This window comes from Corapipo altera, unplaced genomic scaffold (assembly GCF_003945725.1).
Source record: "Corapipo altera isolate COAL_440 unplaced genomic scaffold, ASM394572v1 23, whole genome shotgun sequence".
Taxonomy (NCBI): domain Eukaryota; kingdom Metazoa; phylum Chordata; class Aves; order Passeriformes; family Pipridae; genus Corapipo; species Corapipo altera.
Genome location: NW_020884878.1, coordinates 11,225,322 through 11,247,743, shown reverse-complemented (window position 1 = coordinate 11,247,743; position 22,422 = coordinate 11,225,322). Strand labels below are relative to the sequence as shown.

General features: G+C 43.7%; 1 protein-coding gene across 1 annotated transcript in view; it reads left to right on the top strand.

The window, feature by feature from the left end:
• Positions 1-16,096, top strand: part of RIN3 (Ras and Rab interactor 3) — a 64,955-nt gene extending 48,859 nt beyond the window's left edge. The window contains exons 7-10 of the mRNA XM_027637907.1: positions 2,308-2,616; positions 9,397-9,528; positions 12,749-12,912; positions 14,912-16,096. Of these exons, the coding sequence (XP_027493708.1) occupies positions 2,308-2,616; positions 9,397-9,528; positions 12,749-12,912; positions 14,912-15,220 (914 nt within the window). The 3' untranslated portion in view covers positions 15,221-16,096. The remainder of the gene's footprint in view (positions 1-2,307; positions 2,617-9,396; positions 9,529-12,748; positions 12,913-14,911) is intronic.
• Positions 16,097-22,422: the final 6,326 nt, after the last annotated feature.

The following is a 22,422-nucleotide window of genomic DNA, read 5'->3' as shown; positions in this document are numbered from 1 at the left end:
AGGGGTATGAATTGAAGTCTACTCTGTTGTTACCAGCACTTGGAGGAACAGCTCTAAAACCTGGAGACCAATGAGGGGGAAAAACTCATTGTGAATGTTTTAAAGGGAAAAGTTTAAGCAGAAGAGATGTGTGTTCATGTGTGTGAGAGAGACATACATGTATGTATATATACATACACACTTATACAAATATGAGTCTGTATAGGTGAGCACTCACAGAGTTTACTGGAAACACAAAAAGCCAACTCCCCCCCCCCCCACAGTTGCATTTCCCATGGCCTTTCACATCCACTGCTCTGCTGTGAGGATGGACAACTCCTTGCATGTGGCAGACAGATTAGGAGTCAGTCACTGTCTCACAGGGAGGGACAAGACTATGATGATTCTGAGTGACAGGTGGGAGCAATCATTTGATTCTGCCCTGTGCTCCTCAGAGTTCAGAGGTGTGGAAGAGCTGCCTGCTGCAAGACTACTGCTGGCTCCAAAATGCAGCATTCACCTCTTTGCCACAGATATAATTTGCCTGTTTTTAACTGTTTACAGGTGTTTCATTGCTTCTCATTCATATCCTGTGAGGGAGTAATGCGCTACTTCTCTCCTTGCTAGAGATTGGACTGGTCTGTTTAAGGTACATCCATGAGGTAATATACAAAGAGCTGTAGGATTTTTTTATCCCAGTCAAAGCTGTACAGCCAGAAAAAGAGCATGTACTCACACGCTCTTTTGAAAGCTTGAAACTGTTTCTTGAGGATCTGAGAATCACTGTAGAGCTATTTATGGATCCCTAAATCAGCTTAAAACAAGCTGGGAGATGGGAGACCCAGAACATGGTCAACCACAGAAGTAACCAGGGATTCCAGGAGATTCTGCAGCTCCAGTAGGAGCTAAGGTGGGACCCAGCTAAGTAGTGAAGACTAAGTAGCCAGGACTAAGACGCAGTCTACTGCCAGTCTCAGCAGGCCCTGACGATTTTTTTCTCATCGAGCAAAGGCTTCACATGATCTTGTAGACTCCTCAGCAGAACAGACCCTCTACCAGCCCCTTGCTATAGCTAGGAGAGGGGGGACCTGCAGTTTCACTTCTCATGCACCATATGTAACACCTGCCATTTTTGTCCCAATAACCTCTTTCTTCAAGGCAGAGGGAGTGTCAGCATAGAGAAGTCTCTCTTGAATCTTGGTTATTGGAGAGGAGGCAGAAAGAAGTGTCCTTCTTATGCTTGGTAGAGATGTATGTGTACAAGGATCCCACCACCTTCCCACAGACATGTCTGCTTGGGTCTAGCTCTGTTCACTGACAGTTTCTTAACAGGATGATGTGGCCTAGTCAGCCTCAGGAGGACTGTCTTCTCCTGTGGAGAACAGGGATTCCCACTATGGAAAATTTCCCACTTGAATTTGTCCTGCTTCAGGCTGGTTGATTCTCTGGATTCTTTAAAATAATTGGATTTTGCATACAGAAATTTTACTGCCCTCTGCTTCATTGCTTACTGCCTGAGCAGATGAACTCTTTTGCCAACTACCTTTTTGCCTCAGTGCAGGGGGAACAAGAAGATCTTTTGCAGTTCCTCTAGCTCTACCTCTGGTTTCTGGGAGTCAGACAAGACTTTATCACAGTTTCTCATTCTTCCTTTTGTCTTTTGTCTCTAAAATATTAATCTGCTAAATATTAATCAAAAAACCTACAAATACTATTTCCTCATCCATAGGTCATGTAAGAGCTGTCTTAAGTATGAGTAATTTAGAGTCACTGAGCAGTAAAGAAACTTCTGACCAGGTGTTGGTGTCTCTGAGCTGATGGCTACAGCCACTTTTCAGTCACTGAGAAGAAAGGGGTGCTTTGAAGATACAATAAATTTCATCCCAAAGTGAATATCTCAAACAGGTCAGAGGGAGAGGGCAATCAGCTGAATACCACCTGGACATCTGTAAGGGCAGGGCTTGGAAAAGAAGCACTGTTAGGTGAGTTTCCTCATCTCTCCCCAGAGTTGGCTTTCCTGCTACCTGAGAGTGTCATGCTGGTCAGCCCAGGGATTAGGCAGAGACAGCAGGGACTGCTGGTAGCAGGCGGTCTTCTACAGCTCCAGTCGCAGAGATCACACACTGATGTTCATCTCAAGCCCATCTAGGACTTCTGGAGGGTGTTGGTAATGAAATGTTTGCCTTCTGGGATATAATTTCTGTTCCCTACTCACAGCTATGCAGTAGTAGTCGAATAACCAACCACATGCTGCCTTAGAACTTTTACTTGCACCTGTACTACTGTGTTGATTATTTGTTATGTGCATTTGTGTTCTCCTCTTTGCAGATGTGATTGCTGAGACAGCTCTATATAAATGTGTCCTGAAACCATTGAAGGAAGCAATTAATTCTTCATTAAAAGAAATACACAACAGAGATGGATCCTTACAGCAGCTGAAAGAGAACCAACTTGTGATACAAAACACAACTACCACTGACCTAGGCATCATGACCAGTGTGCCTGAAACTGTTGTGATGGAAAAGATCCTTCATAAATTCACAACCATGCACAAGACCTACTCCCCAGAAAAGAAAATTGCCATCTTGCTGAAGACCTGCAAGCTCATCTATGACTCCATGGCTCAGGGAAACCCAGGTACAGCACTTCTACTGAAATGGTATCCCTCACAGGTCCTTCTCCATGTGTCAAAGGAACAGGGTTTATGTTATCAAACAGATAATTTTTCTGACAAAAGTAGACTGATTTTGGTCCTGCAGCAGGGGGAATGATTAGTTTTGTGTTCCACCTACTCTGATCTTGGAAGAGGAAGGAACTTTCTAATTCAGCAGTGAGGAAAAGGAGCTAAAAGAAGAGGCTGTTGCACAGGAAGCTGAGTATGGCCTCTGCTCTTCCTGTGTGAAGAGCACTGTGCTGCCTCATGGCTGGCTGAAAGCAAAAGAGGGCCTTCACTGTTGGTCTTGAGATGGGCAGAGAGCAGGAGGAGAATTCCTACCCACTGAAATCTGGTCTGAGCAGCCCACAGCTGCTCTTCTGCATGCCACGGGCAGGCAATTCCTGTCAGAGAAATGTTTCAGATTTCTGAATACTTGTCTTTGCCAGGTGGAAAATGAAAGTGATCTGGGTTCAATTAATTTTGTGGAAGAAGTTTCACACATTTGACTCCTAAGTGGGTCTACAGGGCATTTCCAAGTCTCTCCAAGTGTACTGTTTTCCAGGAGTTATGAAAGTCATGAAACTTTTAAGTCCGCCTTGTCTGACTCCATGTATTTCAAGATATTTTAAGAAAGGAGGAGATCTTTGATTTGATTGCAATTCATACTATATGACAAAATCTGGCTGATAAATTGGCTGTGGTTGAGCTCCCTGATACTTAAGACTAAGAACTGAATGGGTCAGATCCTCAGCTGCTTTAAACTACTATTTCTTCCTCAAGTTGAAGGCAATCAACTTTGTGGATCTGATTCGTCACAAGGAACTAGGAGGGCAAGATCAGTCTTTGTCAATACACCTTTCTCCCAATAGACCACTGAGTACAGCTACAAAATACAGTAGGTGGCCACAGATGGGTATCGTGCCCAGCTTCTCATTATGTACTTTGGAGAATCAGTCAATGGAATTCAGGTGATTCATCTGGCTAGGTGTAGGTTTCTGCTTTAGGGTGAGATGACTCAAGGCAGACTCCAATGACAGGATTGATTACTTTGTTACTGGCTATAAAAGGAATGTAGGGGGACTGGTTCAGATGCTCATATGTACTGTGTAGGCAGTGATATTAGTAAGTGAATCCTTCCCAAAGGGACAATTATTATAGTATTGAGGTGTCTCACTGAGCTTCTCCAGCTTATATACAAACTTAAATAACAGCAACATATTCCTCCAAGAATGTAACCCACAACCTAGAAACATGTAACCTGCCTGCTAAAAATACTAGGAATTGTTAGTAAGAATAAAATGCATTTAACAAACAGAAAAAAAAAAAGAGTTTGGGAACCCATCACCCACAAAACGGCTGGCATTTTTTTGGCATTATTTTATCTGTGCACTAGAAAAAAGTAAGAGGTAGGAATCATGCTGCTCCTACATTTGGAAGGCATGCCACAATACCCACAGGGACAGTTGGGCACTTAGCTGATTTATGTAGAAAAAACACTTATTATGTATCTTTCAGAAATACCTTTACTCAGACAAAATATTAAAGGTGTATTGTGGGGTAGAAAGAGAATCTCTGCTTTTCATCAAAAACACAATTGTCACTTGTAGAGTGAGAAACAAGATGCAAATTTGCAGTATGTGTGGTGTATACTGGCAGTGGTGTGCCTGGAGCACCAGGCCTTGTGCTTCCTGGGAACTGCCACTCTGTGGAAGAGAACTGATGGAAAAACAAAAATAGAGCAGCAATAGGCATTGGTTTGTGAAAAAAACCTGTGAGATAAACAAGCCAAATTTGGTCAGTCCATCAACGAGGAAGATCAGGCATGGGAAAACTCTAAGTTTAAGTTGGAAGTTTGAAAGATGGGCAGACTGCTTTCTAAGGTAATTCAAAAAGAATGAATAGAGGTACAATTTTCTTACTGCAATATTTTTAACTTATGAACTACCTAAGATTATAAAGCTTCATCTTTGAACTGCATAGGGAGCTGGAAATATATAGTTCAAAACCAGTTCTGTGCTAGTGATGGAATTGGCTAGGTGACTGGCCCTAAAACATCTGCTTGAATAATTTCTGTTGCATAGTTTTGCATGGCCAATATGTAGTTTACTTTTGGGAAAAGTGGACAGATAGGACATATATTCCATTGGAATATTTCTCTTCCTTAGCTTTTAGAAGGAAGTTTGTCACCTGCTATAGAATTGAGCAGACAGATATTGGCTGCTCTTATGCACTCCTACATGGCTCTGCAGTTGATAAAGTCATGTGTGTCTTCAGTGGGATAGCTGAGCTCGTGAATAGGAAACTGGACTCAAATACTCCAGCAGCCAGTGCAGAACCCATGCTAGAAGCTCCTAAAACTAAGTCACAGCAATCCCACCACATGGCTTATTATCACATCACATTTCTGAGAAGGAATGTAAAGCTATGCATAACAGTTTTACTTTGATATCTTTGGGAAGAGGATGCTTGATCTAAGTTACTATTAATGAAGACTGATGGACTAGAGTTTTTGAGGTTTTTTGCTAGCTAGCACAATTTCTACATTTGAATCAAAGAACCAGTTCAAATTTTTCATGGGGCACAAATTCCTCTGATCTCTAAACCATATATTTTTGAAGTCGATTCATGCTGTCTGCATCTATTAACTCAATTCAACTATATCATAAATCAAACCTTGTAAAGTAGTATGAGATAGACAAGAGACTGTAAAATGCTAGGAAGGATAGTGGAAGGACAGTTACAATCTTTCTTATGATCTTGAACAAATCTCTCTTAATCTTTCTGTACCTCAGGTTTACCAGCTATAAACTGAGGCTAAAATCCATATTTGCTGGAGATCTACTGCTAGACATCATGCCACTGTTCATAAAATATTAGAGCAAGGTGCAGGCGTCATCACAGCCTGCTGGTTTTCAGAATATGCATAGAGGGAAAAGAAATGCATGAATGTGTTAAAATAGTCTGTAATTTCTTTATGGAGGCTTGGGCAGAATTCCAATTGGTTTAAATCATGTATTTAATTAATACCCATCTATTCAAGTGCTGCATCCCAGCCAGGAGCTGACGTTGTATTTGCTTTGCTATAAACATAATAGGATGAGCTTGTGGCAGAAGAGAAGGCTTATTTTAAGCTTCTTAGAGATATTTATGAAATAAATATTTCCTGACCCTGTAGGGAAGAAGGGAAAATAAAGCAAGCAAGTCATATCTGGAGTAGGACACCACCACCTTGAATAAGCAAGTTCAGTCCCACTGTCACTGAGACCAGCAGAAGGGTCAGAGCTAGATTAACTCCATCATCTGCAAAAATACCCCTCTGTGAGAGATCACAAATGGAGCAAGCCACACAGGTCTAAGAATTTGGCTTTGGCCCAGACTGAAAGTAGAGCTGAGGAGGCATCATCCTGCAGAGAACATCCTCACTGCAGCTCCCAGATGGACCCTGGTTAGTGGCCTCGTGCTTCTCATCGGACAGGAAGCATGTGGGCTATGCAATGCTGAGCAGCACCAACCTTCCAAGTACCTCGGTTCACAGGCACTATTACATATATCTTTGTGGCCTCCTGCCTCTGGACATATTTGAGTTGCTGACAGCACCTATTAACTCCACAGATAGACTGAGATACAGAGCATCTCAGGGCTGTGCTTGGTGTGATGGCTGTACATGTCAAAACTAGTTCCTGTGCCAGCAGAAGAAAGGGAGATTCAGAATCCTGCCCTCTCAGGCACCTGTCCTTGGTTCCACATGCAGTCAGTGGAGAGATGTCGTTAAAATACCTGCAAGGAGTAGATGCAATATACTGTGTCTGACCTGCTCTTTGCGACACTGAAAGTTTGTGGCAACACATGGAGTCAGAAACAGATCCTTGATGACTAATTTTGATTTCTCTTGTTAACACATTCTGCTCCTGCTGACTTCAGCTTTAGCTACAGATGTGGATATTTAAGAATCAGGCATCATATACCCACAAGTGGATTAAGGTGATGTCTAGTAATTTGTGCAGGTTGTGAGCATACAGCATATGGAGAACGAGTTCTCTTTCCATTATTGCAGTCAGACATCCCTACTCCGTGTTTATTATTCAAGAAGAAACAGTATAAGAGATTTTCATATTGAAGCCATATAAACAGCTGGAAGTCCAATAATATTCCTATGAAATCTTAAAGTTGAGAAAAGTTTATAACAAGGACTGGCAGGCAAAGCATCTAAATTAGCTTGTAGAAATGAGATAGAAAGCAATGAAAAATAATTGACTCCATGCCTTTTTATACATACAACCACTTCTCAGCCAAAAAAGAAACAGAAAGATTCTGTAGGAGTTCTTGAAAATTGTCCTCTAACTTTCAGTTCAGCTGACACTAAAAGTTGACAAATGGGGACATGGAATTGTTTAGTTTCAAATGGCTGTTTCCACTTTCATTAGTTGGTCAGTCCATTGTCTGGTTTGTGATCTCCTTTAGTGATATTGAAAAAACCACAATAAACAAACAGAAAAAAACCAAACCAAAACCCCAAGGGTTTTTTGTTTTGTTTTGTTGGGGTTTTTTTCCCAGTGGATAGGAATTTATATTGTGAAGTAGCAACTTTCTTGGATGCCCTAGTAGACACAATATGAATTGGTCATAAAAGAGAAGTAGTAGGGAAAATTCTGCTATCAATGTTGCACTGGAAATCCCTTGGCATTTAGGAAATTAGAATCATTCTGCCTGTGCCACTGGTCTGTAACTACTATATCATAAAGAAAAAGTTTTTAGAGAAGGGAAAAATAGCCTACCAAATCTTTGGTATTTCATCTTCCTTTATACTAGTTTTATACAGAACTGATTCTCTTGCCCTTTGATTTATTTGGATCAATAGTAGAAGAGGGATTTTCTCTGTGCAGTTTTTCTATTACATTTTCATGTCTCCATTGTGTTATCTTTTTTTTTCTGGAAAATATTAAATAGCTGTAATACTAAGCTGCTTGTATTAAGGTAATGTATATGTCAGTAATGAATTGGACCCTTCACAGAGCTAAAGCTTTCACAGAGGCATAAGCCAAGGCAACAACAGACAAATAAAATGTCCATCCAGATGTTAATGGAACAATAAAGTCCATTTATAGTTTGATTGAAGACTGAAGGATGTTTCTTTTGACTAAAGGCAGCCATAATAAAGCAATCAGAATTGAAAGCGTTAATCCAGCTTTCATTCAATAAATTGTCTTGTTGTGGCATGTGTAGGCTCTGTCAGAAACAGACTGAATTACAGCTCTGACAATCTCTCATTCTCTAACACTTTGTTTGAACTGGATCAACTCTCTGTCCACTAGATATATTACTGGGTTTATTTCAAAGCCACTTTTTTTTTTTTTTTTTAATCAGGGACTAAGCTCATGTTTATTTGAGGCTTCAGAAGAATATTTTTCTTTGCCAGTGGAGAATTTGCGTCAGCTATGAATGACAAAAAAAGAAACCTGACTCATGGCAAAGATTTGAAATAAGTCAGTGGGAACATTTGAGAAATAGGAATTTATGCCCTACCATGGAAGAGCATGTGTACTATGGGACAAAAATGGCTAGAGCATTAATTTTACCAGAGCTGTATCAAGGGTAGCTTTGACTCTTTGAGGTGAGGCAAGCAGTTCTCAAGTAAGACACACGCGGCCCACGAAAACAGCACATCCAGAGGCACTGATGAGAAAATCTGCCCACAGTCTGAGGAAAGACATTAGAAACGAAAGCTTTGGGATTAGGCTGAGAGGAATGGTCAAGTCTGAGTGTTTGGAAGATAGGCCTGTTAAGAAACTTGCTATTATGGGTTTTCCATTATGAATTTATGACACATCGGTGGAAAGTGAAAGCATCTTTCAAAGGAGAAAAGTTATCCTTGTGTTCTTTGTGATTGATGCAGCGAAGCTTCAGTTTGGATTCTATTTTAGGTAATAATTATTTATAATGATGACTATTAACATGCATGGTTTTTCGTCCTCAGAGATCCCGAAGAGCTCTTACAGATTACACATTAGATCACTTTGTTGACTTTGCGGATACGTTTTAAGCATCAGAAATCTTGAGTACCTGCCGCACACCAATTTCAAAAGCTAGTCTAAGTCCAATGTGAAAGGCTTTTTGTTTTCTTAGCTAGATGCCATGGCTAGAAAGATGATTTCTTTTAGATCCTAGATCTCCCTGGCTAGAAAGATGATTTCTCTTAGATCCTAGATCTCCCTCTTGGGAGACTGTTTTAATTAGGAACACGTAGTGTGATGTTTTGCCTTCTGAAGGAACACAAACACAGAAGTCTTCAGTCCTAAAAGCCACTGTCTCAAATTCTATTTTCTGGGTTTGGGTCCCACACATAGTGTAAACCTAAAAGAATAAATACCCCTAATGCATATAGACAGCTTCCCTGCTAATACTACCAACCAGAATTGCAGTCTTGATGTCAGTGTCAAATCAGAGTGACAAGACAGAAGCCTTTGCACTCTTCAAAAATTGCCACATCTGTGACCAATGAAGTTAAAGTCTTTCTTTCTCCAGTTAATACAGAATGGCAGAAATAGAGCTCACTAAAATTTCCAGCTCATATTTTGGGTTTGAAGTGATCTAACTTTCTCCTTTTCAGCATTTTCCTTTGCTGATGATTTTGAGCTTTGACTGTTCAGGTAATATAAGCCAAAGTCTGCAAAGGACGTGCTGGGTGAGAAGCTGTCACTGTTACGTCGGAATATGTTTTTGTGGTGAGTTTTTAGGACCACTCTGTGTTTCTCTTTTTTCAGGGAAGCCATACGGTGCAGATGACTTCCTCCCTGTGCTCATGTATGTGTTGGCTCGCAGCAACTTGACTGAAGTCCTTCTGAATGTGGAGTATATGATGGAACTCATGGACCCTGCACTGCAGCTAGGGGAAGGTAAGGGTACAGTGTTTAATCATGGGATATTCACTTTGGAAATCGTTATTTACCTTACTTCAGTGTTTGTGAAAGTGGGATAGAAAGGCTCTGGCTAGACTTTGTGGATAAGCTTTGGCAAAGCTTTAAACCTGAAGTTCTAAAATTATTGTCAAACACTTCAATTCCTTTTAGCAGTGCAGTGCCTTTAGACACCAGCTAGAAAGGCAGGGACCCAGCATAAATGAGAACTGAGTTACTGGATTAGTAACCTAAACAGAGACATCTTGTGTTCCTTGGTCCAAAGGCTGAAAAGCTAGAAGGTTTTTGCCTAAAATGAAGCAGCTGCTGCAAACCATTGTGTGGACACTTTTATTTATTCCAATTAAAAAAAGCACATTTTTTAAACTATACTGCATTCCTGAGGCCAGACATCACTCTCATGGTCACTCTACTCTTAAATTTGTGTGAACCCACTGATAAAGTTCTCTGACTGAGTATCATAGCAAGGCAGAGGAAGAAAAGTGGGGTTAGAGAAGAATATCAAGTTTGGATGTAAATAAAGACTTCTGTTGTTAGAGACATAAATACCCCAGGGAACTGTGGGCCTTTAGTTTCTTAAATATAGCTTGAGAAGCAAATGCTTTCCAAGTGACAATTATGTGCTCTGAATTAGGAACACAGATCATTTATCACCAAGTAGTCACTAAACCAGTAAAATGAGTTTTATTTTAGACTTCGATTTGGTAAGTACTGAGATTCCAGAAAGGAGTCCTGGATGAACAGCAGTGGACTAATTTTATTTATATTAAATAGAGGTGTAAGTCTGAAACTAAGACCATGTCATCCCAACACAGTGCAGAGGGGAACAAAAGTAAGTGCTTATAGAATGAGTAGTAGCAATACAATGTATTAGTAAGGTGTTTCTACACAGGCTAATTTTTCTGCTGAAAATAATTGTTAGCAGAAAAAGTGTTAGCCAAAGAACAGCATTTTGCTGACATAACCAAGCAGTTCTTGGTAACTGCACCGCCCACAGGTTCTTCATTTCAAATAGGCACACTATCAGGCTGGTTATCGAACTCAGCTGGGTTGGGGAGCTCAGGGTATCAAAGGCAAAGCTGGCTGGAAGTTCTCTTAATTCAAAGATGCAAAGGCTGTGTGAAATGTGCACTCTAGTCAAAGGGGGAAAATTTTGTGATGGAGTTCCAGATCAGACTGGCTGAATAATCACATCAGAAAGAGGACTGAGAGCAACTGTAGATACAGGGAATGGGAAAAAAAGAACATCTCAGTGAAAACAGCTCTGAGATTGCGAAGTATAGAACTGGTAAAAGTTACCTTAATTAGGCCTTTCAAAGTTGAATGGCAAAAGGTGATTCAGGAACAAAAATTAAAGGAAAAAAAGTAGAGCAGAAGTGAGAAAACTGTGAAATTGCGTAGGTCAGTACACTAAATCACTAAAATTTGGCCTCCAAAAGAAAAATACACTTAGAACTAATTTTATAACAGCAGTAATATTGACTGCTGGGGCAAAGACAAAGACAGATGATGGGTTACGACTGAGTGGAAATAAAAATACTTAGAAGTGGGAGATAACTTAATTTGTAAAAAAGTTGTAATGAATTCCTGTTGGGTGGGACTGTGAAATCTTCCTCCCTGGATTTTTAGGGAAGGGATACACCAGGTTGTGGGTCCCACCATCCCATCATGTGGGCCTCTTGACTCAGCCAGAGCAGGAGAAATATTGAATGACAGATAAGGGAGGGTAGTAACTGTATTTAAGAGGGTGGAAAGTGGCACTTTCAGGGTTCTTAGTCTGTTCTCAGCAGCTCTTTGTGGGAGATAGTAAAGCAAAATAAGTGTGTTTTGAGTGAACGCAGACCTGCATAGCTGTGGGACATTCCTCATCGATCCACCGGGGTATGAAAAGTCAAATGGCAGTGTCTCGGTCTCTCCTCTCCTACACCAAACTTTAGTGGTGTTCTAAAAATACTGCTCTTAAATAAAGTGCTGTCTTAGCCACCCTTGAGCAAACAGCCACACTGGCGGTGGAGCTCACCGACGCTGCGGAACCGCGGGCTGCTGCGCGGCTTGGGTGATGTGCAAGTGCCATCTAGAGGCAACAGCAATTAGCGCGAAACTTATTAAAAACCCGGGTGCTTGCCCGGCTGACTGGCCGTTGTTAGTTCTCCCCGTTTTCCTGGCACCGGGATGGTGCTGCGGTATCAGGGAATAGCCTCGCCGCCTCTGGGACACTGCGCTGCTACCCCGCAGCTCTGCGGGCCCATCCTGCCCTCCGGCGCTGAGCCCGGGCAGTAGCTGGGAAAGAGCACTTCGGCCAACCCGGTGCCCCAGCGAGGGGTGCCCTGCCACCAAAGCAGCGGCTTCCTCATGTTCACCTCTATCCTTATCAGGGCTCTGATATGGATGAAGCCTCTGTTGATGAAGCCAGTTCTTATCATGGTCCAGCTGCTTCCCCGTGGCTGCAGTTGGTTGTTTGTTACCTGCTGCAACCAACACCACAGCAGTCAGGGGATTTCTGAGGGAAAAGGGCTTTTGCCACTTTGTCCTGTTTCTCTCTCCTACCAATATTTATCTTGCAACTCTGAACAGTCCGAGAATTACAGGCGAACACCTGGGATCCCTGTATGATCAATAGAGCAGCGGGTGACTTGTTCCTGCAGGTCTGACACATCCCACAATGGTGCTGAGCCCACAGGAGACCTGGGGTCCAAACATTCCAGCAGTGTTGCTGGAGTTGGAGGGGCTGGATCCAGGCCTTGTTCTTCTCCTGCAAGTACTTTATAATTGTTTCTATTTCCTTACAATATGGGGACTGCTCAGGAGCCCAAGTTACAGATCTGTTGCATGGCCCCCCCTGTCAAACACAACAAGAACATAACCATGTCCCAGAGAATAAACCATCTGTGGCTTGTGCCTGTTTGCAAAAGTAGCTCTTGTAGCTGTTTCTCTTCAGCCTATATTCCCTCCTGGGACATCTACAGCCTCAACAGTCAGGGCAGCAACACTGATGTGGAGTAGGAGGGAATGGAGGACACTGGTTGTTAGGTCTCCTTCTGCTGGGTTAACATCAGTCACCCCTGCACTCCTTGCAGCGAGGCACGGGACCCCTATCCAAGGGTCAGACAGCTGCCACTGCACAGGCACCAGCAGGATGGGTGAGAGTGGAAATGAATGGCCCATGCTGGTGTGATATTCATACTTTTGCCTTTTGCAGGTTCCTATTATTTAACCACCACCTATGGGGTTCTGGAGCACATCAAGAACTACGACAAAATCACCGTCACACGGCAGCTGAGCGTGGAGGTTCAGGACTCCATTCACCGCTGGGAGCGACGGAGGACACTGAACAAGGCCCGAGCTTCCCGCTCATCAGTGCAGGTAGCTGGCATTATACTCTAGGAAAATTGCCTGGAAGATGAATATGTTTTCTCCACACTTACAATTTTTTAATATGGTAATCATTTAAAAAAAAATTAATTCAAATCACTATTAAAAGAGTACATATGGTACAAGATTTTGAGATCCTAAAAAAACACACCTCATTTGAAATACATGTTACTTACAAAATGCATTTTTAAGTCTCTAAGTACTCTCATAACATTGTAGTTTTAAATATGATTGTAGAGTGATTTTGTTGTTCATTCTCAAAGGAGACTTGCTAGGAGCCTTCGCATGTGGAGAGCTGTGACGAGGATACAGGGAGTCCCTCTTCTCCATCACCCTTAATGCCTGGACAAATCATGGGTTAAACTGAAGAGATGTGAGCAGGCTATGCAGGGCTGTTACTAGATGGCATAAAGCTGGAGGAGGATAAGAGACATCCCAAGAGCCAATCAGTCAAGCATCTTCCAGCACCTGTCCTCCTGTCCAGCAACAGGAAAGACCTAGCAACATCTGGTTAGCTTTGAAGCCCAAACTGTGTATGGCCAGGTGAAGACCTTCTCATGCACCAATGGAAGAGGGTCCCAAGAGGGATAGGTGCTCTGGGCCTCCAGCCATGGTGAAGCTGGGTGTAGGTCCAGGTGGTCAGGATGCCCTGTCAGCCCCATGTCCTGTGATCAAATTGTCACCCACAGGGAGGCAGCAAAGGCCACATCTGTGGTTCTGTAGAGCCTTCACAGTGCAGAACTGAAAATTGTGCATGCTGGATTGTGTGTGTTTCTGTGTGTGTGTGTGTGTGTTTGTGTCTGTGTGTGTACTCATGTGTGTGTGTGTATGCGTGTGGTGTGTAAAGCCATGGGAAAGTCTCCTGAGGGGGACACGCAGTCCATGTGGGCCTGTGAAAAGCATGGAGTTGAACGGGTTTCCCATGTTGCAGTCAAACCAGTCCCCGATGATCTCAGAAATTGTGAATGCACATATCCATCCAGCCCGGAGTGCTGCTCTAGCAGTAGCTCATAGCAAGTACCTAGCATGGAGCATAATAGATGAATGAACAAAGCCACATTTCCACAGAAGATTCCCACCACCTCCAGCAGCCGAAGTGATGTTTTCCACCCCTTTTAATGACGGGTAATATCAGACACATGTGAGGCCATCCTGGTAGAGAAAAACAACATGCTGGTGTGTTCAATGGGCCCCTGTCAATCCTTCTGGCTGCCTTAATCATCTGTAGTGATACACCATAGATGCAGTTTGGAAGCCCATAGTCCACACATTTGGCAAATTTCACTTCTCCTGAGGAACCTCAATATTTTCTGACCAAAATGGTCGGGAATTGTTTTGAGCTTCACAGATACGAATTAAACATGCAGGTTCCACTGCGACCAAAAGCTCTCTAGATTTTGTTCCTCATGTGTTTGGCAAGAGGAAAGTTGTCCCAACAATTGTTACTGCCTGAAACAGGATACAAGTAAATCAGCCTTCTCAGCATGACATCTTCTGCTGTTTCCTTCCTGATGGAAGGAAGTTCAGAATACACATTCCCAAGGTGGTGTTTGGGTGATTGTGGAGTTACAAGGGTCACCACACTGCCTTTTCCTGTTTTTGGGAAGCAGGGGGTTTTCAGGCCAGATCTCTGATGTTTGTCATTTGTTATTCTGGTCTGTCACTTCTTTGCATATTCTTTCTTCAGGAGCTGTAAAAAAATGGGAGAATGAACTGTTGCAGACTGTTCATTAGGGATACTCACCAAAATCAGAAAAAAGCTTTCACTTTTTTGCAGGGCTAATTATTTGTTTAAGTGCTTGTTAGTTTAAGTATTTGCTGATTCAGAGCTTGTCAGAGGGAAAAAGGAAAGAATAGCTAGGACATTGGAGAACAACTGGAGGGTATTTGGGAGCATTTAGGAGCTCTAAGCAGCTATGGCTTTGGGGCTGAATTCTAGTTCCTTCAGTCCTATGTTAACTGCAAGGCCTATCCTCATGTTTCTCTTCAGGATTTCATCTCTATCTCCTTTCTGGAAATCGGTGCTCAATCAAGGACACTTGGGTCCCGGAGTGACACCACAGCTGAGAAGCTGAGCCAGCAGTGTGCTGAGAAGTTTGAAGTCTCCAATCCCAAGGACTATGGACTCTTTGTTTATGTCGATGACCAGTGGCTGCAGCTGGATAAAGATGCCCTTCCTCATCATATTAAATCCTCCCTGCTGAAGAGTGAAACCAAGAAAGATTTCAATTTTATTTATAAACCAATAGACCATAAAACCCCACCAGTTCCAATTGTCAAAGAGTCAGACTTTCTCTAACGGGCTGTGCTTGTTTTTTGCTGCATTTGCTGTCATCCTGGAAGGGCTGGATAGTTTACTTTGTGAGATCCTCTGGTATCTGCAGTTCTCAAAAGGTCTCTGGAGTGTGGCCTTCAACACAGGGCAGGTGGGTTAATTGTAGATGCTGTCTGAACACAGGGCATTTCTCAGCAGAGTACATTTGCAGAAGTAAAAGGAGCATTCGGGAGAACGTTCATCCTCTGGAAAACTTGAAGTCTCAAGCCTCATAACCTCCCACTGGCAACCAGCTGATATTGCACAATGTAAACGGACAGCGGAGAAAATCCAGATATCTTGCAGAAAAGTAGACATTTACTTCGTACTAAATTAATGCAGGTGTGAATCACCTCTGTGCACAAGGCCTGTGAAAGACGTGCACACACTTCAAACTGTTTGGAGATAAGACTGTGTTTGTGCCTTACAATATCTGTTCACTCAGTTTGAATAAACTGGGTCTTGTCTGATGTATTCAGTGGCATAGGGATGTCACCTTTAGCAGAACTCCATCTCTGTCTTGCTGTCAACAATGTTTTTGCTTTTGAAATCCATGTAATTACAAACCATGCAAGACGATCCTGTGCCTTCACTAAGAATACATTTTTTGCCATCTATTTGTCATTGAAATCAGGTATCTTAGGAATTTTCATCACTGTATTTTTCTTAAAGGTCGGAAGTCTTCACCATCAGTTTTATATGTACAGCAGTTTTAATCACATCGGTTGTATGATAGTGTTTGGTTAATTGTATATTTATTTCAATGTGTGAAATGGTGCAATTATTTTGAAATAAGTCTGTGTAAAGAACTTAATAATTTGTCCAGTGTATCAAACCAGATTAAAAATTGAAAGTCAAAAATAGCTAGAATTAAATATTTGTCCCTTTTACCTGGCTGTCATTTTCACTAGTGTTATCCTATCTATAAGTCCCACCAGGTTATGACTTTAATAAATTCAGGCTGTTGCAGGCAGAACTTGGTAATTCTCCTTTCTACTGTGCTTTCATTCAGTCAGTCATTGTAGACTTAAATTTCCTTGAAAACATAAATTCCCACAGAACACATTGAACCAATGCAAAAATGTATTTCATTAAATTTGAAAACAATTTTTCAGGATTGGATAATGGAAGTGTTAGTTGCGAGACAGGTCCATGTTTTTGGGTACCTTCATTCAGGCAAGGTGCCCACTGGATATTGGACTGTCTGTATGTTACACAAACTTGGAATCAGGCCTAGCAAAACTCTGATTAGAAAGAAAAGATGTTTTAGTCTGGGTTTTGCTCAAAGTTTTTATTATTTCCTTCCATTAAAATTCAAAAAAGATTTGGGGCAACTCGGTCTAAGTTGCCCAGGGTCTCTGCCTTACTCCTGAAGCTCCAAAGGTAAAACGGTATCATATAGCTAGTTACTTTCTTAGTCTCTGTGGCTTGAAGTAAATGTCTGTGCCTACATGCCCCAGCTGTAGTGTGCAGTGGCCAAATCTGAGTACAGATACCAGCGCTGTGCATCTGCCAGCTTGGGCTGTGTGCACGTGTTGTCAGGAAGGACAACAACCAAGAATGAGGAAGAATGAATAACATCAATCTTCATTTTGAGGATATCATGTGCAGAGCTTGCAGTGTGTCATACCATCTCTGAGCTGCCTCCAAATCCATGGTTATTTCTACTTGTGTGCAGCTGTCAGCACCTCCGCCTTGCCTCTGGGCAGCACACCGACAGGATGCCAGAGCTGAACACCTCCCTCGTGCTGCCCTTACACTCTTGCAGGGCTGTGTGCTCCTGCTGGGAGGCTGTGCTGCTCTCAGGGTGGCACTTGGGATGCCATGAGCAAACCTGAGATACAGGTTTCCAGTATCAATCTAGGCAGTGTTGCTGCTCTCAGGGCCCCAAGGGCACTCACAAGAATGGCTGCCTCCAGTGCCTCCCCAGTGCCCCCCCCTCCATCCTGCCTATGGCCTGGAACCCCATTTCAGCCTCCCAGGGCTGTCAGCTCCTGTCCCAATGATGCTGCAGCAGGACTGGTCTCGAGCTCCCTGCAGCCCTGCCCTGCCTGGCCTCTTTCTGTCCCCATGCCCAGGGAGATGCTGGAATGCCCAGGACTGGGGCTGTAGCAGTGGGACAGCCCCCAAGAGAGCACCCATGGCCCCTGGAGCTACTGGCCTCTCTGCCTCAACAGCATGTTCCCCATGCCCATCCAACAGGCTGCAGCAAGGATGTCAGCTCCCACCCTTCTGTCGCCCTGCCCGGGACATTCTGTGCCAACAGCATGGCAGCAGGCCCTCACCGACAGGCTGGGTACAGGGTTTCCATAGTTGCTCCAGCCATGAGGCAACAGATCCTCACCCTACCCAGCCCCTCACCCCGCCACCAGCCCTGAGTGTAGGGCAAGCTCATGGCAGTTTTCCCTTCCGTTCGGAGCACTGCCAGTAAATCCCTGACACAGTGCAGAGAGGCTGGTTTTCCTGTTTCCACCACAGGTATCATCACTCATGTCCCTGTTTCCCGAGGGCTGACCTGCTCCGTGTTGGCTATACTGAGGATGATCTCAACTGTCACTGCTGAGGCTGCAGCAGTAGGATGATCCAACCTCTGGGCAGCATCACTTATAAACCTTCCTTTTTTCTCAAACCTACCATCCCACACACTCTTCAAATCCTCTGTTTTGCACTTACTCTCCCAAATGAGACACTCCCTTCCATCTCTCACCTGCCTGTTCCACCCAAACCATGGGCCCAAACTAGCTCTCTGGTCTGCCTCCCACCAGCCTTCTCACCCCTCTTGATAGGACTCCAAGCCATGTACCCACTTCACTTCCACCACCTGTGCACGCTACATGAGGTCCACTGGACTGGGGGTTCCCAGCACCAGACCAGAATGTGGAACATCTGACCAACAGCTTGGATCTGCCATTGCTGCTCCAAGTAACTTTAAGTAAAGATGTATATTGTCTGCCAAAGTCCTCGGCCTGATCAGGTTATTGTTATACTGTCACCTTCGCAGTCACTGAGCCCAAAAGTAATCTGATGGGTATGAGGTCAAAGTAGAAGCATGGAAGGAAAGAAGCTAGGACTGATCTGCTGGATATTTCTGGACAGCAACTGGACTTTGCACCAGCCAGGGCTGAGCGACAAATTGATGAACTGAAGCGCTCCAGCACTTCCTGAGACGTCTGAGTCGGCGGCTGGACTTTGGGGCTAGGGGGTATTACAGGATATAGAGCTGGTCAGTGGAGCCTGGGGAAATTATGACAGTGCTAAATCACTGCAATCTAAATGGGCTCAGACTAAAATTTATCAAAGTCTAGATCCAAAATCCAGTTTTCAAAATGCAAGGAGCGTCAGCTGAATTTATGTGGGCTTTTTAAAAAGGCTCTCAAATTGCACATGCAATATTTTCCTCTGGTATAACAACTGGAAAGCTCTGATTTGATTTGCAAAGATTTCCATGGCTCTCCTGAACTCAGAGATTGTTGACAGTAATGTGAATTACTGTGCCTGGCTGGGAGCTGCCTGGAAGGCAATCCCTGTGCTAGGACTTGGTGTAGAGCAGGTTTTTCCTCAGAGGCTGTGGTACACCTGGCCTGTTTGGTCCCATTATAAAAACCACCAGCAACAACTTCACTAATCATACCTCTCTGGGACACAGGGATGACCTGACTCTTCCAGGGCCTGACCACAGCTATCCCTTGTCAGGGAACACAAGATGGGAGATGACCCATATGATGGGATCCTGGAGGACCCAGGACAGAGACAGCTGCTGCCTCTCCAAGCTTACAGCTCAGTGGTGTGGGGACTCAGGCTCTGTCTGCACCAGGATTATGGAGGAACAGCCTGTCTGGAACAAACTTGCTGTCGTTTTAGTGACCCTGGCAAAGCTGGGTCACACTGGGGACTCAGTGTGGAGATTGCTGGAGCAATTCAGCACATCCCTTCCTCTGGGCCTTGGTACCCAGGGTCCTGCACTGCTTTGGGCTGTTATCTGACATTTTGGATGATGTGGGGAAAAAAAAGTCAAATGTGGGAATGAAATGCACATTTTTAAATGCTCCCTGGGATTTTATTCATGGGATTTGCCATGGGGTTTCCTCATCCTGCAGCTCAGGCAAGAAGGAAGCAGTCCAGTCTGATGATCTGTAACCTCCCCTGGTTAGTCAAGATGGTCACGCTGTGAGTCATGCACTAGCACTCATGTGAGCCCTCAGCAGACAGGAGTGTTTCAGTGGATTTTGACCAAGTAGGGTTGTGCAACCCAGCCAAGGCCTCTTCAAACACTCATTTCCAGAGAAACCTTGTGCAATGATCATGCATTTACCCCCAAGAAAAGGATCCCAGTGTGAGAGAGAGGAACAGGGAGACCTGCTGAACCTGGTAACTTCTGCTAAGAAACAAAAAGTCTATGTGGCCTCTGCACGCACAGAGCTGATGTAATGCCAGTTTACACCCAGCAATATAATCTGTCAATAATTCATGAAAATTATTACACTGGCAGGTCATGTATAACCTAAAATAAAAGCCACTGAGATCAAAGGCAATTTTCCTGCTGAATTCAAGAGCTTTTGGGCCTCTACATGCTCCAGTCACACCAACTGTACTTTGAAACCCGGTATGTGGCAAGAAATCTGCAGTATATGAGAAAACTGTGGTTTAAACATGTTTCAAAATGGCTTTTTGTAGTCTCTTTGCTAACTCATGCTTTCTTCTTCCCAAGAGCCCCCACAAATGTCCTGGGAAGATGTCCTAAGGGATTGCCAGGCCACGTGGCGGGGGCAGGGAGGAAGAGCATTCACCTTCCAGGTAATGGGCTGGCACCCAGAGCCTGAAGGTCTCCCCCTCCCACTAATCCGTCGTAAAGGCACAAGACTGTGTTTTTTCCACAGGTTTGTGAAGTGATTCAGGCTGGCAGGGACCCCTGGAGGTCATCAATCCAATCCCTGCTCAGGTGGGGCTGCCTCTCAAGGTTGCTCAGGGCCTCATCTTTCAGTGCTGCAAGACTCCAAGGCTCAAGGTCATGCAGCCCCCCTTGGCCCTACTCCAGTATTTCAACCCCTTGCGCTGTGAAAAATGGTTTCCTCCTATCCAGCTGGTGTGAAGACCCTGGCTGTTCTAGCACAGTCCCTCCTTGGATGAGTGTTGCTACTGTAGGATACTGGCCAGCTCTGCCTGTGGTGCGTGGGATTGCAGAATTGTAGTACTTCTGATGTCTCCTGCCTCTTTTGGGGTATTGGGCCTCTAGGAAGGAAACAGCCTCTGATTAAGAATTGCCCAAGCTCTTGGCACAAAATGCTGCTTAGTCAGCACTTTGGCTTAAGCATCCTTTCCATCTAATTCTCCTCCATTCGTGTTCTCACAAGGCAGAGGCTGAGCGCAGGAATGAGAGGCCTTCAACCTTCTGCCCCGAGATGGGCACAGCTGCTCAGCACTTACCTCAAGTCATCCTGATGAGACAAGATGCAACTTGGTTTGAAGAGAGCTAAAATAATACTGCTTACTGAAATCTCTAAAAAAGTGTGTTATCTCCAACTCACGTGAACTGCTTTCTGCTTTGTTGCTGGTAGAGAAGGGAGGGCAGTTACTTGTGCTCTGAACCAAACTGTGTTCATCTAAATTTGCATTCTACAGAAATAGCCAGCACACACTGGAGGCTGATCATGGATCTGCCCTCCTGGTGATCTCAGAGGAAAGGCACTGAACTGCTGTGTGCAGCAGGATGTTGGGCAGAAACACACGGCAGATTTGGCACACGGGTGGGAAAACGGCCTTGAACTCTGTTCTAGCAATAAGGAGAGGAGGAGAGGAAGCCCTGTCTGGGGCAACTGACACTATTCCCATGGGTTACAGATAACATGCAACCATTCTGCTGTTTTTGTAAATAATACAGCCTCAACTTTCCCCTGTTCTGCCCCGCGGTGACAATTTGCTGGAAATGTGACCGTTTTCCATATTTTGCATTCTAGCATCCCATCATTCTAGGAATGGTAGCCTGAGTAGCTGCATGCCTGCAGGAAGAGTGAGGGTGTCTGTACTTGCTCAACACACCACAAGATACTCTTGCACAATCTTAAAATTATTTTCTCATCAGGTTCTATTACCATCCCAAAATAAACAGCCTGCAATGCCTGTGTGATGCTATTTGGAGGCCTTAAAACAAATGTATTGATCAGTGCAGGTGAAGGTTATTGGTTTCTTCTTCTGTTTTTTTCTGGCTGTTCCCCCAGTGACTGCAAAGGAAATGGGTCTCTAGACATGAACTGAAAATTCAGTATGACATAAGTGCTTTTTGCAGGGCATGGATGAGAACCTGCTGCATCTCAGGCAGCACTGTGGGTGTAGTGACATCTTCAGCAGATTGTCTATCTTTTATTTTGGCACATCCCTGAGGGAAGGGGTAACTGCCATTTAGGATGGTGAAGCTCTGGAAATCACTCTTGCAAGAGGAAAATAGAAAAGAATTCCACTTTCACGTGTCAGCTTTGCATCTCAGAGCTACAAGAGTCTGCCAGAGAGCCAGGACACGTGATGGTAACAAGTGCCACCTGGGTGTAACTGATCTCTGAAAATAAGGATATGTGATTTTTCACCTGATAATTACTTTTTGAGGTCTATTTTGCATGGCTGGAGATTCTTGGCTGTAAAGTGACACCATCTATGAGGAACCTGGGGAACTTTTTTTTTTTTTTTATCTCTGCATTCTAGATACGAAAACCCAAAAGAACAAAAGCCTCCTCTGAATGCTTCAGAAGTAAAGGGAAAAAACTGTTAAACCTTTGAACTGATGATGGTAAGTGCTTGAGGAGCAGCCTGGATTTCTAGGGCAGAGAACCCTAAAAGCAGAAATGAGTAAAACAGCTGATTTAATGTATATATTCAAAAGGGCTTTGAAAGAGTAATTTCTGTTCTTTCAAAGTGTTTGGGGGCTCCTGGCTATCTTTTCTTGATAGCAGCTAGACTCTCTAAAAGCTGTCCTGTGTGGCCAGCCCTTCCTCCTGCCATCAGGGAAACACCTGCAACACTTTCAGGCAGTCACAAATTTCATACTCTTATTTTTGGATTTCTGCTAAAACCAGACAGCTTTACAGCTGAAAAGAAACAAGAAGCAACTCAAAGCAGCACATATCCGAACTTTCAACAACGCCTAATGTTTAAACTTTCATTTATTAACTCAGTAAAGCCTCTGTCTCTCACTCATC